Here is a 16,135-nt window from a genome sequence, read left to right as displayed (position 1 = left end):
TTATACAAAAACGTATACGTTTTTAGAATGAAGGGATTGAGTGGAAGTATTCAATTTCAGTTAATTATAAACTTTGTGGGACAACTGACTGAAGTAAAAATGAAATTTCCTGATTTCATAAACAGCGTGTTGTTTATTTGTTTTTCCATTAAACAAGTTTCCGATATGCTGCACATCGCTTGGTAATATTCCCGATGTTTTGCTTTTGTAATCGAATTTTTCTTTAATTCAAACTTTCCCGTATTTAAATTAGTATATCTATCAAAGATCACCTAGATTTAGATGATGTTATTTGCTCTGAGGAAATTAAACTTGAGAAAATACATTTGTTTAAATGCATTCAAAAATAACCAATTGAAGTTTCGATTTCCCGTCATTTTTACATTTCTTAAGATATCTCGAAACAGAAAAAAGATATCGAAATGCGGCTTTCGCTCTTTTAATGATAATTTAGTTCGCTTTTGAAAGAGAAATCACAATATCCAAAATATATCAAAATATCATTAACGTTGCTGATTAAATTGCTTGAAATTTATATATTTTGTATTGCTGGACAAAAGCTTTTTCAAATAACATCAAGTTTATGAAAATCGGCCAAGCAGAACCGGACTTATTGGCATTTTTGAATAACAACTTTCCCACTCTCCCCCACGTTTTATTTGAAGGGATATACTAAAACTTGTAAGAAAAAAAAGCGCAGAATTAGTTGAAGAAATAGATTTTATATATAAAATGCCACTTAATTGGATAAATTTAGGAAAATTTTGCAGTTTTGCCCAACCGGTACCAACATTAAATTATCCAGTGCCTGTCAATTTGATATCTACTTAATGCTTGTATATATAGGTATATATCTATGAAATAAGTGCTTCATGATATCTATACAGGTTGTACTTGCTTCCAAAATTACAACAACGCATTATAAGAACTAATTCTTTGAATCGGGGAGCTGTACTCATCGAAAGAAATGGAAACCGTTACCTGGCATGTCATCCCTCGTGGAATATCTTGACCTGGGAGCGGTAATATTGATTGGGAGCATATTTTTCAACCAAATTATTTTCGGTGGGGGATTACCGGTAGCTTCGCACTTTAAAACTGTATTGTGTCCTATTTCGACGACTTTGTTCGTTGCGGGTGATTGAGTTATCTGAGGAAAACCCGGCGGTAATTTATCAGCTGAAACAAACAAAAAATCAAATTAAATAATCCAACTAAATTTTAAAAAAATGGCGAATTCGCCAATTGAATAAATGGCGGAGGAACTTTGACCAAGTTTCAGATGAACCATAACAAACTATCCCTTGCCAACAAGATGTAATTCTTTGAGTTTTCTGAGCCCAAGCATGTTAAATCATCCCTACGATATACACCAAAGATACAAAACACTGTTTCCAAGTCCAGTTATAATAGAACTATAAAATTTGGCGGAAGCGGAGTCGTTTTTATATATGTTTACATTATTTTTTCAACTAATTTCTAGAAAGGTCTTGTTGTTTATCAGTTTTTGTTTGTTCAATTTATAGAATTCTAGAAATGTCGTTTCTGCTATATAAATCGAATTTGTTTAGCGGAGTTAGTTAGTTTATAATAGATAGTCGTAGTAAACAGAATAAAATAGAAAGTAGTCGAAGAATTTGTCACTTATGCCAGTATATTGTTCATAGAAAGCTTCTATCTGAAGCCGAATCAACTCCATAACGTGATTTCTTATTCTTGGCTTTGAACAAAGCAAACTAAAAGAATATCATCACTTGCAGTTTCAATTTTTTCGTAGATTTCGCAATTCCATGAATTCATCTGATTGAAGACAACCAATCAGTACAACATTGTACTGAAAAACAGATCCCGTGGGCTGTTTTCAGTTTATCACGTTGCCATTTCGATTATTACGTTCCAAATATTCAATAAACTGTTTTTACTTGGTATTTTTTTCTATAACTAACAAGAAATTTTCTGTAGAACATTGAGAAATGCTCAAAAATTTTGTAACAACATTCTCAAGCTTGTTTACGGGCAACAAACTTCCATCTACGACTTCTGTTTATTTCCAAGCATCAAGTAAGTTCAGTTTAATAGAACTCTACAATTTAGCGAAAGCGGAGTCGTTTGAGGTGAGTTTTTATATATGTTTACATTATTTTTTCAAGTAATTTCTAGAAAGGTTTTGTTGTTTATCAGTTTTTGTTTGTTCACTTTCTAGAATTCTAGAAATGTCGTTTCTGCTGTATAAATCGAATTTGTTTAGCGGAGTTAGTTAGTTTATAATATATAGTCGTAGTAAACAGAATAAAATAGAAAGTAATCGAAGAATTTGGATAAATTATATAAGTTTGTTGAGTCTAGTGTTTGTTTAAATAAATTTAATAAGTAAAAGACAGTATGTATAAGAAAATATCACAATAAAATTCTCATTATCTTCCAAATTGTCCAAGCTCAAACATGTTAAATCATCTCTACGAAATGCGTTAAAGATTCCAAACACTAAAATCACTTTTGTCAATAGATATGAAGCCGAATCAATGAAAACAACCAATCAGTACAACATTGTACTAAAAAACAGATCCCATGGGCTGTTTTCAATTTATCACTTTGCCATTTCGATTTTTACGCTCCAAATATTCAATATTACAAAATGTCACTTGAGTTTTCTAAATAGTTAATTGCGCCTTTAAATAAATTGTTTTTACTTGGTATTTTTTCTATAACTAACAAGAAATTTTCTGTAGAACATTGAGAAATGCTCAAAAATTTTGTAACGACATTCTCAAGCTTGTTTACGGGCAACAAACTTCCATCTACGACTTCTGTTTATTTCCAAGCATCAAGTAAGTTCAGTTTAATAGAACTCTACAATTTAGCGAAAGCGGAGTCGTTTGAGGTGAGTTTTTATATATGTTTACATTATTTTTTCAACTAATTTGTAGAAAGGTCTTGTTGTTTATCAGTTTTTGTTTGTTCACTTTCTAGAATTCTAGAAATGTCGTTTCTGCTATATAAATCGAATTTGTTTAGCAGAGTTAGTTAGTTTATAATATATAGTCGTAGTAAACAGAATAAAATAGAAAGTAATCGAAGAATTTGGATAAATTATATAAGTTTGTTGAGTCTAGTGTTTGTTTAAATAAATTTAATAAGTAAAAGACAGTATGTATAAGAAAATATCACAATAAAATTCTCATTATCTTCCAAATTGTCCAAGCTCAAACATGTTAAATCATCTCTACGAAATGCGTTAAAGATTCCAAACACTAAAATCACTTTTGTCAATAGATATGAAGCCGAATCAATGAAAACAACCAATCAGTACAACATTGTACTAAAAAACAGATCCCATGGGCTGTTTTCAGTTTATCACTTTGCCATTTCGATTTTTACGCTCCAAATATTCAATATTACAAAATGTCACTTGAGTTTTCTAAATAGTTAATTGCGCCTTTAAATAAATTGTTTTTACTTGGTATTTTTTCTATAACTAACAAGAAATTTTCTATAGAACATTGAGAAATGCTCAAAAATTTTGTAACAACATTCTCAAGCTTGTTTACGGGCAACAAACTTCCATCTACGACTTCTATTTATTTCCAAGCATCCAGTAAGTTCAGTTTAATAGATCTCTAAAATTTGTCGAAAGCTGAGTCGTTTGAGGTGTGTTTTTATATATGTTTACATTATTTTTTCAACTAATTTGTAGAAAGGTCTTGTTGTTTATCAGTTTTTGTTTGTTCACTTTCTAGAATTCTAGAAATGTCGTTTCCGCTATATAAATCGAATTTGTTTAGCGGAGTTAGTTAGTTTATAATATATAGTCGTAGTAAACAGAATAAAATAGAAAGTAATCGAAAAATATGGATAAATAATATAAGTTTGTTGAGTCTAGTGTTTGTTTAGGTAAATTTAATAAGTAAAAGACAGTATATATAAGAAAATATTCAATAAATTGTTTTTACTTGGTATTTATTCTATAACTAGCAAGAAATTTTCTATAGAACATTGATAAGGGCCCCAAAATTTTGTAACTACGTACTCAAGTTTGTTTTTTACAGACAAAAAACCTTCAGCTACGGCTTTGGTCCGTTTCCAAGGATCAAACTTTCAAAATCTGTTAATAATAAAATTTTTTCGATCAATTATCAATATCCTAGTGAAAATAAATTTTTTACATTGTTACCAGATAAGTATAATAAAAAATATCGTTCATTACACGTCAAGAAATGAATTTTTCCGTGACTATTTTCTAATTAATGTTGAAACGACAAACAGTAGTTACTATTTCCAACAGACATTTAATAGTTATCAATGTTGTAGAATAAACCAAAAATAAAAAAAAATCTTTTTCCCTGCAGTTGTTCTCATTAGACTTTCTGCTTATAGTCGAGCTATTTTAGTAATTTTTTCCAGTTAACAGAGAAAGCCGAGCGTAATTAACCTTTTCAAAATACATTTAGAGGACGAAATGTTTATTTAGACGCTGAATAATGGATTCCGAAACAATGAAAATACTTCACAATTGATTGTACAATGACAACTATACTCATTATTGGTGGGTTTTATTCTTTTATGGTCCAAATATGATCTTAATTAGAAGAGATCCTAATTAAAAATATCCGTTTTGAGGTAGAGAATGAGGAAAAGTTATTTTTTAATAACAATTACTCTCCTACGAGGGAACTTCTTTCCATTTTCCGCTTTTTGCTTCCGATTTTTATTGGAATATTCACAAAAAACTGTATGAAGCTCGTTTCGACAACCACCTTCAGAGACTGAAGGTGAAATAAAACTTACAACTCAACTATTTATACTGAATGTTCTTACCAGTAGAAAAATTTATTGTTTGATACATTTTTTGAACAATATAAAGTTGTTGTTCATATCTCAAATGACTTAAGTGCTCTTTAAATCTGATATTAATACACTTCCTAGTTTGTCCACCAGTACATATTTAAAAAAGACATTTTTTAATCTTTTTACATGAAATAATCCTCATTTACATACAGGATTGGAAAGTATCAAAGCAAATTTGTCCTGTTTTTTGTTTTGATTAAAAAAATTGATTCACAAAGTCTTTCTTGTATATCTTGTACATTGGAGAATTAATCAATGTACTAGATGGACATTGGTTAATTTTTGTTGGATACAAGGGAAAGAATTGAACGAAATGTAGTTGAAGGTGGCAATATTTTTCCTAAATACGAGGGTCGCGCATCAAATAAGGTACATAAGGTACTACGGATGTTAAGAACCCTCTATGAATAGTTTTTTATGCTCAAAAAACTTTTCCCTCCATAGATATTATTCCCAATTGTGTGGAGAAAAATATATGGAAGAAGCTTTGAGTTAGTTGCTCTTTAAACCTGATATTTATATACCTCTTAGTTTGTCCAATATAGTTGGCGCAATAGAACTAATCCTAGATGAAATAATTCTTGTATAAAGTCAGGTGTATGAAAAAATCAATGCTAAGAGATGATCTCTGATGTTTGAGAGGCGGTTTTGGTTTGTGCGAGGTGAGTGCCGAATTAAAGAAACCTTTGGAAGCGACGCATTTCCCAACCGACGAAGAGCAGAAAGAAGAGGTTTTAGTAAGCCGCATGCAATGGTGCATTGATCCGATCGGCGATTACGTCGTAAAAGAGAGGAAAGTCTAAGTTTTCCAAACATGTATCATTCAATGCTATTGAACATATTTCTCATTGTGAAAATCTTATTCTATAGACAAGCTTCATGCAACAAATTCTAACAAATTGAATATGATTAAATCATCGTTGACAAACACCAAGAAAAAATACTGAAAGTCTTCGATAATTTGGTACTTAGAGTGAATTAAGGATGATTCAGGCACGGACGGTGAAGACAATTGGTCTTAACTGTTCAGGTTATGAAAATCAGAGTAAATAGTATATTTTTTGATTATAATGGGGTAGTTTTTGCATAATAATCAATGGGTTCTTTCGAACTGAACGTTTTCAGGAGTACGGGATAGTTTTACGAGCAATTCGTCAATAAAAAGATTTGTTCTTGTTGGATACCGAGTAATTTAACAATCGCCCAAAAGAAGCACGTGTCGATTAGAGCAAATAAATCAAAATTAAAGAACAATCAAAGATTTGTCAAATCCAACAAAAGGTGTTCGCGCACGAAGCAATTCGAAGCAAATGGTCGCTTGTTTTTTCACCAGATTGTCACCGTTTCACTAGAGTAACGTAAAACTGTTAATTTTGAATGGTACCAAAGTGTTAATTTCAGGGAAACCAAGACGAATCATTCTTCATCGCGATATTGCGAACTCTCATACTTCAGTTCAAACAAAAACGTTTTTTAACCGGGTCAACCGCCGTACAGTTTGTTGTTTAACAGCTGATTGTTTATTCTTATTCCCGCAGATTAATATAGCTTTTGAAATATTAGAAAGAACCTTTTTTTTTTGTTTATAGACCTAATACAAACCAAGTTATGATTCATTAAAGATGGAATCGAAGATTTTGAATAATTCAAAATTGAATGAGTGGATAACGGTCAATTTTACGAAAAAAATGTATTGAATCTTTTTTGAAAAACTTTGAAAAACCATTCAAAAGAGTATTTGTAATACATAAAATAAAGGAGTTATGACTAAAATAGAAAACAACTCGCTAGCAAACTCTATGTACTTCGATTAACTAGAGAATTTGAATCAATTAAATTTAATTAAGAAATAATGAAAAAATTCGAAGGCGGTATTTCAAACAATCATCGACTGTATGGGTCTTTCAAGACGAGCCAAATCCAACAAAAGTTATTCATGCACGAAGCACTTCCACACCAAATAATCGCATGTTTTTTTGAAAAAACTGGACATGTAGCCGCCGTTCCATTAGAGCAGTTAATTCTAAATGATACACCAGCATTTGTTTGCCAAAAGTATTCTAAAAAATCAAGGAAACGATAGTCCTATACGACCTGTGCCTACCTATACTCAGAATTGATTTACGTTAGGAAATTTTTGGAATACGTAACAGCTTCCAAACTGCGTGAACTTTAATTGGAGGGTTGCTACATAAGTTTCGAGATATGGCAAAAATGATGTGGATATGTCAAATTTGTTATTGCCGTCATAAAGTTTGACATTTTTAATGGTGAACGTATTTAAAACATATTATCATGCAGCATTTGTTTGCCAGAAGTAAATAAATCAGGGAAACCAATCGCAGAGGACTAATCATTCTCCAGGACGACAAATTGAGCTCTAACACATAAAAAAAAACGTTTTTGAATAGTCAAAATATCGAAATGATGAGTCATCCGCCGTACAGTTTGTTGTTTGACACCTGATTGTTTTATTCTTATTCCCGCAGAAAATAAATTGCGGGGTAAACGGATTTCTACACCTGAAGAAGCGGTTGATGCGTTCAAAACTTGATAGTAGAATTCATCGTCACTTTGTACAAAAAAAAACAAATTAAATATCAAATAACTCTTCTCATAATGCCTATTCAAGTTTTTTCTTTTATTTTTTTAGATTATCCTTAATTTTTCTTATTGTTCGTATCAAACATCACCGTTGACAGCGTCTCCATTATCTTTGACGGTGAAATACGTTGCATAACCCTAATTTCTTCGAAACAATACGACTAGCAAAAACATGAATTATCAATTGTTTGTAGCACCCTAGAATCGTTGACTCTTCCACGATTTTCTTAAAGTACACAATACAATAGAAAATTGCTTATGGAACCGCACTCAATCCTTAAACAAATGATTACAGTGGTAGAGATCCTCCAACAATCTGAAATTAATTGATTTATAAATATAAATCAACACTTTTGAAAAAAATTGGCTGTTTTGATGTTAATTTAAACCCCTCGAACGAGGGTTGTTAAACCACTCTTATGAGACGTAATAACGTCGAAACTATTCATTAGTTACAAACCTCTCATTGCAACTGCGAGCCATCGGGGATAATAACATCGACAAAAAGGTCGATTGATATCACATTCTTTACAGGAGATGTAATTAAATATTCTTCGAGGTATTAGCCAGGAAAGTAGTTGTGTTCTCCTTTGAAAAAATATATTTTCAAAATATTTCCAAAGTGAATGGTAGGAATCGTTTATTTCCATATATTTTTGGGTGTTATCTCCGTTTTTTGTGTACTGCTCGTCAGTTGTTCCTCAGCTTGATTTAGACGTCGGTCTCGGGGGTGTTTACACTCTTTTGACGACTAGCTTCTTCTTTGACCAAGTACTATACCACTCAATCTCTTTATACTCGCTCGGGAGCATCTTCATTTAGTTCTTGTCGTTACTTTCCCTGCGTGGATACCCATTTTGGACTGGGCATCGAATTTCCTCTGTACTAGCTGTTTTCTAATCGTTGTATATATGACTGGGATATTATTGGAGATGGCCTTTTCCCCAGTTTGTCTGTTTCTTCTCTTCTTCTTTCCTCATTTTTTCTAATTCTTTTTGTCTTTGTTTATTCGCGGTGTTTTCTTCTTTAGAGATCTCCCTCTTAGCTTTTTTCCTTTGTTGTTCAATTCGGTATATTCTCCTTCCATGGGGCCGTCATCCATATATTCTAATACATCAAAATGTAAGAAATATCTGGAAACGTCTGATTGTTAATGGAAAATTATATCAAATCGGTTTATTTCAAAGCCTTTATTCGATATTTTCAATAATCCCAACCCCAATGTCGAAAATTTTGTTCGTGACTCTGCATTTCATCGTAACATCTCACGATGCCACAGTAAGGTTCTGGTCCAAAATATGCCCTTTTTTTGGCTATGCAATCACGTTCTTCAGAGGAGATGTAATTCAATAGTCGTCGAGGTATTAGCCAGGAAAGTAGTTGTTTTCTCCTTTGAAAAAATATATTTTCAAAATATTCCAAAAGTGTATGGTAGGCTAAGAAAGTACTAGAATGGAATGGTAAAAATGCTTCGACAATTGGTTCAAACGCATGGAAAAATCTATGGATCTTAATGGAAAATATTTTGAAAAACAATAACGCCAATTATGAATTTAACATAAAATTTGCATAATATTGACTGAATTCCCTTCAGTCCGTATATTTTCATTGACGTATTTCAATCCAAATCACTTATAAATATAATTTTATTAAATCAGGCCGTCAAACGAGGCGAAAAATTCACAAAATTCAAAACCGCATTTTGAAGCCCTCCCACTGCGAAAGTTACTTTCTGCCTCAGTGATTAATAAACCCCCAAAGTCTGCAGGAAAGCTAAGGGAATCTTTTTGTGAAAAGGCCCTAACTGTGCCGGTGCATGATCGGTCGCCGTGTTATCAAATTTATTAGAAATTTATTCAAATCACGACACGGCCTATAAATCGCGTTTAATATTTAAGCTTGATAAATAATTGTTATGTATCAACCAGAAAACCATAGAAGAAATACGGAGTTTAACTCGGAGAACAAAGACATTAACACAATAGCAGCTGATAAGCTATTGTGATAATATAATAGTTCATCAACATGACACTAACAGAAATGGTGACTAGCAGACCTTGCAGGAATGTCGGCAGACAGAGTCTTTTTTGAACAATGGCGTACGATAGACATTTTATCTTAATGTTTGTACAGGGACTGCCTTTTAAGTAATTTGATCGAGTAAACGCGTGTGTTGAGCTCAGAAAAAGTGGACTTTGTCCTTTTCAGGTACCCAGGTACACCCTCTCATTGTTTATGAAGTAAAGTACCTTCTCATGAAAGAATTGCGTTAATTAAAATACGAGAGGAAGAAAGAAATTCGCTTTAACATAATACTTAGAAGATAAAAGAGAAGATATCAGACGCGAAGCCTTCTGGTCTACATAGTTCGAAGCTAGTGTAAGAAAATGTATTGGACATTAAGTGTACTTTCAAGCTAGCTTGAGAGTGTCAACAAACTCCAAAAGCACTAGTTGACAATAAAAAAGTAATACTAATGTGGCAACTGCACACCAGGGAATACCAGGTTATGGAGCAACAGAAAAAGGGCATATTTTGAACCAGAACCTTACTGTCGCATCGTGAGATGTTACATTAACACCTAACTGAATAGATGGCGAAGCACTTTGACCTAAGACAATCCAAAAGATGGTGGGTCTTCTGAAAGTTAACTGTCGCGTAAAATACCACGTCAACTGCAGATTTAGCGAGCAAAAGCAATCGATGGGCAATAGCCCATTTCAGCACAAGTCTAACGTAATTCGAAGGGGAAAGTAGAAAGAAAAACAGCCTCCTTTTGGAGAAGTTTGGAGGCAGAACGATGAAATGCAGAGTCACGAACAAAATTTTCGACATTGGGGTTGGGATTATTGAAAATATCGAATAAAGGCTTTGAAATAAACCGATTTGATATAATTTTCCATTAACAATCAGACGTTTCCAGATATTTCTTACATTTTGATGTATTAGAATATATGGATGACGGCCCCATGGAAGGAGAATATACCGAATTGAACAACAAAGGAAAAAAGCTAAGAGGGAGATCTCTAAAGAAGAAAACACCGCGAATAAACAAAGACAAAAAGAATTAGAAAAAATGAGGAAAGAAGAAGAGAAGAAACAGACAAACTGGGGAAAAGGCCATCTCCAATAATATCCCAGTCATATATACAACGATTAGAAAACAGCTAGTACAGAGGAAATTCGATGCCCAGTCCAAAATGGGTATCCACGCAGGGAAAGTAACGACAAGAACTAAATGAAGATGCTCCCGAGCGAGTATAAAGAGATTGAGTGGTATAGTACTTGGTCAAAGAAGAAGCTAGTCGTCAAAAGACTGTAAACACCCCCGAGACGGACGTCTATGGAAATAAACGATTCCTACCATTCACTTTTGAAATATTTTGAAAATATATTTTTTCAAAGGAGAACACAACTACTTTCCTGGCTAATACCTCGAAGAATATTTAATTACATCTCCTGTAAAGAATGTTATATCAATCGATCTTTTTATCGATGTTATTATCCCCGATGGCTCGCAGTTGCAATGAGAGGTTTGTAACTAATGAATAGTTTCGACGTTATTACGTCTCATAAGAGTGGTTTAACAACCCTCGTTCGAGGGGTTTAAATTAACATCAAAACAGCCAATTTTTTTCAAAAGTGTTGTTTTTATATTTATAAATCAATTAATTTCAGATTGTTGGAGGATCTCTACCACTGTAATCATTTGTTTAAGGATTGAGTGCGGTTCCATAAGCAATTTTCTATTGTATTGTGTACTTTAAGAAAATCGTGGAAGAGTCAACGATTCTAGGGTGCTACAAACAATTGATAATTCATGTTTTTGCTAGTCGTATTGTTTCGAAGAAATTAGGGTTATGCAACGTATTTCACCGTCAAAGATAATGGAGACGCTGTCAACGGTAATGTTTGATACGAACAATAAGAAAAATTAAGGATAATCTAAAAAAATAAAAGAAAAAACTTGAATAGGCATTATGAGAAGAGTTATTTGATATTTAATTTGTTTTTTTTTGTACAAATGTAACGATGAATTATTCTACATAAGTTTTGAACGCATCAACCGCTTCTTCAGGTGTAGAAATCCGTTTACCCCGCAATTTATTTTCTGCGGGAATAAGAATAAAACAATCAGGTGTCAAACAACAAACTGTACGGCGGATGACTCATCATTTCGATATTTAGACTATTCAAAAACGTTTTTTTTTATGTGTTAGAGCTCAATTTGTCGTCCTGGAGAATGATTAGTCCTCTGCGATTGGTTTCCCTGATTTATTTACTTCTGGCAAACAAATGCTGCATGATAATATGTTTTAAATACGTTCACCATTAAAAATGTCAAACTTTATGACGGCAATAACAAATTTGACATATCCACATCATTTTTGCCATATCTCGAAACTTATGTAGCAACCCTCCAATTAAAGTTCACGCAGTTTGGAAGCTGTTACGTATTCCAAAAATTTCCTAACGTAAATCAATTCTGAGTATAGGTAGGCACAGGTCATATAGGACTATCGTTTCCTTGATTTTTTAGAATACTTTTGGCAAACAAATGCTGGTGTATCATTTAGAATTAACTGCTCTAATGGAACGGCGGCTACATGTCCAGTTTTTTCAAAAAAACATGCGATTATTTGGTGTGGAAGTGCTTCGTGCATGAATAACTTTTGTTGGATTTGGCCCAACTTGAAAGACACATACAGTCGATGATTGTTTGAAATACCGCCTTCGAATTTTTTCATTATTTCTTAATTAAATTTAATTGATTCAAATTCTCTAGTTAATCGAAGTACATAGAGTTTGCTAGCGAGTTGTTTTCTATTTTAGTCATAACTCCTTTATTTTATGTATTACAAATACTCTTTTGAATGGTTTTTCAAAGTTTTTCAAAAAAGATTCAATACATTTTTTTCGTAAAATTGACCGTTATCCACTCATTCAATTTTGAATTATTCAAAATCTTCGATTCCATCTTTAATGAATCATAACTTGGTTTGTATTAGGTCTATAAACAAAAAAAAAAAAGATTCTTTTTAATATTTTAAAAGCCTCACAGTTTTTTCGATAAAATCCAAAGATTTGGAGTTATTTGTGAAAACTAAAATACGCTTTCTATGCAACAAAAATTCAAAATTGCAATTACGAATAAGTCAAAAAGTATTGATGTTTCGAAAAAACTTCATAGAATAATTTGTGCCTAGAAAGCTCTTTTTTCATAGATTTTCACCGTTAGTTTTAACAAAAATCACCACTAGAGTGAAAACAGAGGATATACTCTGCTTTCTCGTTGTTCACTGAACTAATAATAAAATTTCTTAATGAATGATTTTTTCAGCAATAATTTCTATAAGCTGATTAAAAAATAATAACGCCTCAATTTATAAATAACAGATATCACAAGTCTCTTCAGAAAGTTCACATTAGAAATAATGATAATCAACTTAATTATAAATTAGTTGCCTATTCCACAATCCAGAAAATTTGTTACATATAAAGTTTGAGCCTCAAATATTTTACTTTGCAAAATGAATATTTATCTAATTAAGGTTGAGTTTCGCTGTCTCATTTCTGTTTTAATTTCTTTGCCCTTCTAATTATCTTTCCATTAAATATTAACAGTCTTTCTCTTATTAAATTAGATATTCAATTTTTTTCTGGGATATTCAATGGAAGTTAGATTACTGCCTTTTCAGAGAACCCAGTGGCTGAATAATTTTTTTAAGAGGAATCTCTAATATAAATACTTGTTGTCGAAGGTATTCACTTAATAAGTATTTCTCCTTTCATCATTTCAATTAGCTTCTCTTTTACTTTTGATATTCGTTCTTCTGTATTTCCCATTTAAGAGTCACGAAAACGGCTCTTAAAACACACATCGAGCAAATTAAGCTGCACAACAACATCGACGACGTAGAGAGTAGACTGAAAAGGACGAAAAGTCTTTTTTGATAAATCGTCTCGATTTCAGGTCTCTTTTGATAAAAAATTACATGTAAAAATTGACATTTCAACCTGTTTGAGTCTTTATCAAAATATGATATTGACACTGACAATTTGCATAATCGTTTAATCGATTGATATTAGAATAAAAAGTTGTAATTTTTCGAAAATATGTGATAGCAATCAATTGAATTATTCAATTCAAAAATTATTGAGAATTATTCAAAACAGAAGAGCCATAAAATCAAAAACATTTAGATGCATTAAATTTTTCATCATTATAATTATCAAACAGCCAGTCGCGTCCACTGCTGGATATGATCCTGCCTAAACTTTTGTCACTGTGCACGGTTCTTAGCAGCTGTCATCTAACCGGAAACCACCTTCTTCATATCGATAAGCCCAGCGTGCCGGTGGACATCCTCCACTATTAACGGCATCTTCTCTCGATTTGTTTTTAATTCCGTTTCAAGAGTTTCATTGAGCATTATTTTTGGACGTATTAGATGATTTTTCAGTACTTTTGAGAGTTCTAGATTAATCTAGAACATTATAGATGACTCTGAAACGTTTTAAAACACTTTAAATCATTCTAGTAGTGTTTAGAATCTTTCTCTGTATCATTGAGCATTATTTCTGGTTGTATTAGATGATTTTTCAGTACTTTTGAGACTTCTTGAACTAATCAAGAACATTATATATGACTCTGAAACGTTTTAAAACACTTTAAATTATTCCAGGACGGTTTAGAATCTTTCTCTGTATCATTGAGCATTATTTCTGGTTGTATTAGATGATTTTTCAGTACTTTTGAGACATCTAGACTAATCAAGAACATTATATATGACTCTGAAACGTTTTAAAACACTTTAAATTATTCCAGGACGGTTTAGAATCTTTCTCTGTATCATTGAGCATTATTTCTGGTTGTATTAGATGATTTTTCAGTACTTTTGAGACATCTAGACTAATCTAGAACATTATAGATGACTCTGAAACGTTTTACAACACTTTAAATCATTCCAGGAGTGTTTAGAATCTTTCTCTGTATCATTGAGCATTATTTCTGGTTGTATTAGATGATTTTTCAGTACTTTTGAGACTTCTTGAACTAATCAAGAACATTATATATGACTCTGAAACGTTTTAAAACACTTTAAATTATTCCAGGACGGTTTAGAATCTTTCTCTGTATCATTGAGCATTATTTCTGGTTGTATTAGATGATTTTTCAGTACTTTTGAGACATCTAGACTAATCAAGAACATTATATATGACTCTGAAACGTTTTAAAACACTTTAAATTATTCCAGGACGGTTTAGAATCTTTCTCTGTATCATTGAGCATTATTTCTGGTTGTATTAGATGATTTTTCAGTACTTTTGAGACATCTAGACTAATCTAGAACATTATAGATGACTCTGAAACGTTTTACAACACTTTAAATCATTCCAGGAGTGTTTAGAATCTTTCTCTGTATCATTGAGCATTATTTCTGGTTGTATTAGATGATTTTTCAGTACTTTTGAGACTTCTAGACTAATCTAGAACATTATAGATGACTCTGAAACGTTTTACAACACTTTAAATCATTCCAGGAGTGTTTAGAATCTTTCTCTGTATCATTGAGCATTATTTCTGGTTGTATTAGATGATTTTTCAGTACTTTTGAGACTTCTTGAACTAATCTAGAACATTATATATGACTCTGAAACGTTTTAAAACACTTTAAATTATTCCAGGACGGTTTAGAATCTTTCTCTGTATCATTGAGCATTATTTCTGGTTGTATTAGATGATTTTTCAGTTCTTTTGAGACATCTAGACTAATCTAGAACATTATAGATGACTCTGAAACGTTTTACAACACTTTAAATCATTCCAGGAGTGTTTAGAATCTTTCTCTGTATCATTGAGCATTATTTCTGGTTGTATTAGATGATTTTTCAGTACTTTTGAGACTTCTTGAACTAATCTAGAACATTATATATGACTCTGAAACGTTTTAAAACACTTTAAATTATTCCAGGACGGTTTAGAATCTTTCTCTGTATCATTGAGCATTATTTCTGGTTGTATTAGATGATTTTTCAGTACTTTTGAGACTTCTTGAACTAATCAAGAACATTATATATGACTCTGAAACGTTTTAAAACACTTTAAATTATTCCAGGACGGTTTAGAATCTTTCTCTGTATCATTGAGCATTATTTCTGGTTGTATTAGATGATTTTTCAGTACTTTTGAGACATCTAGACTAATCTAGAACATTATAGATGACTCTGAAACGTTTTACAACACTTTAAATCATTCCAGGAGTGTTTAGAATCTTTCTCTGTATCATTGAGCATTATTTCTGGTTGTATTAGATGATTTTTCAGTACTTTTGAGACTTCTAGACTAATCTAGAACATTATAGATGACTCTGAAACGTTTTACAACACTTTAAATCATTCCAGGAGTGTTTAGAATCTTTCTCTGTATCATTGAGCATTATTTCTGGTTGTATTAGATGATTTTTCAGTACTTTTGAGACTTCTAGACTAATCTAGAACATTATAGATGACTCTGAAACGTTTTAAAACACTTTAAATCATTCCAGGACGGTTTAGAATCTTTCTCTGTATCATTGAGCATTATTTCTGGTTGTATTAGATGATTTTTCAGTACTTTTGAGACTTCTTGAACTAATCAAGAACATTATATATGACTCTGAAACGTTTTAAAACACTTTAAATT

The 16,135-nt window shown here is 32.0% G+C and overlaps 1 protein-coding gene across 2 annotated transcripts in view; it reads right to left on the bottom strand.

Annotated features, from left to right (window-relative positions):
• The window catches only part of LOC130448602 (tyrosine-protein phosphatase Lar), a 597,225-nt gene that overhangs the window by 101,535 nt on the left and 479,555 nt on the right, over positions 1-16,135 (bottom strand). For both annotated transcript variants that reach the window (XM_056786026.1, XM_056786028.1), the window contains exon 6: positions 982-1,179. In XM_056786026.1, coding sequence (XP_056642004.1) covers positions 982-1,179 — 198 coding nt within the window. The remainder of the gene's footprint in view (positions 1-981; positions 1,180-16,135) is intronic.

This window comes from Diorhabda sublineata, chromosome 9 (genome assembly GCF_026230105.1).
Source record: "Diorhabda sublineata isolate icDioSubl1.1 chromosome 9, icDioSubl1.1, whole genome shotgun sequence".
NCBI lineage: Eukaryota > Metazoa > Arthropoda > Insecta > Coleoptera > Chrysomelidae > Diorhabda > Diorhabda sublineata.
Note: the sequence above shows the minus strand (reverse complement) of the source record. Positions and strands in the feature narration are given on the sequence as shown.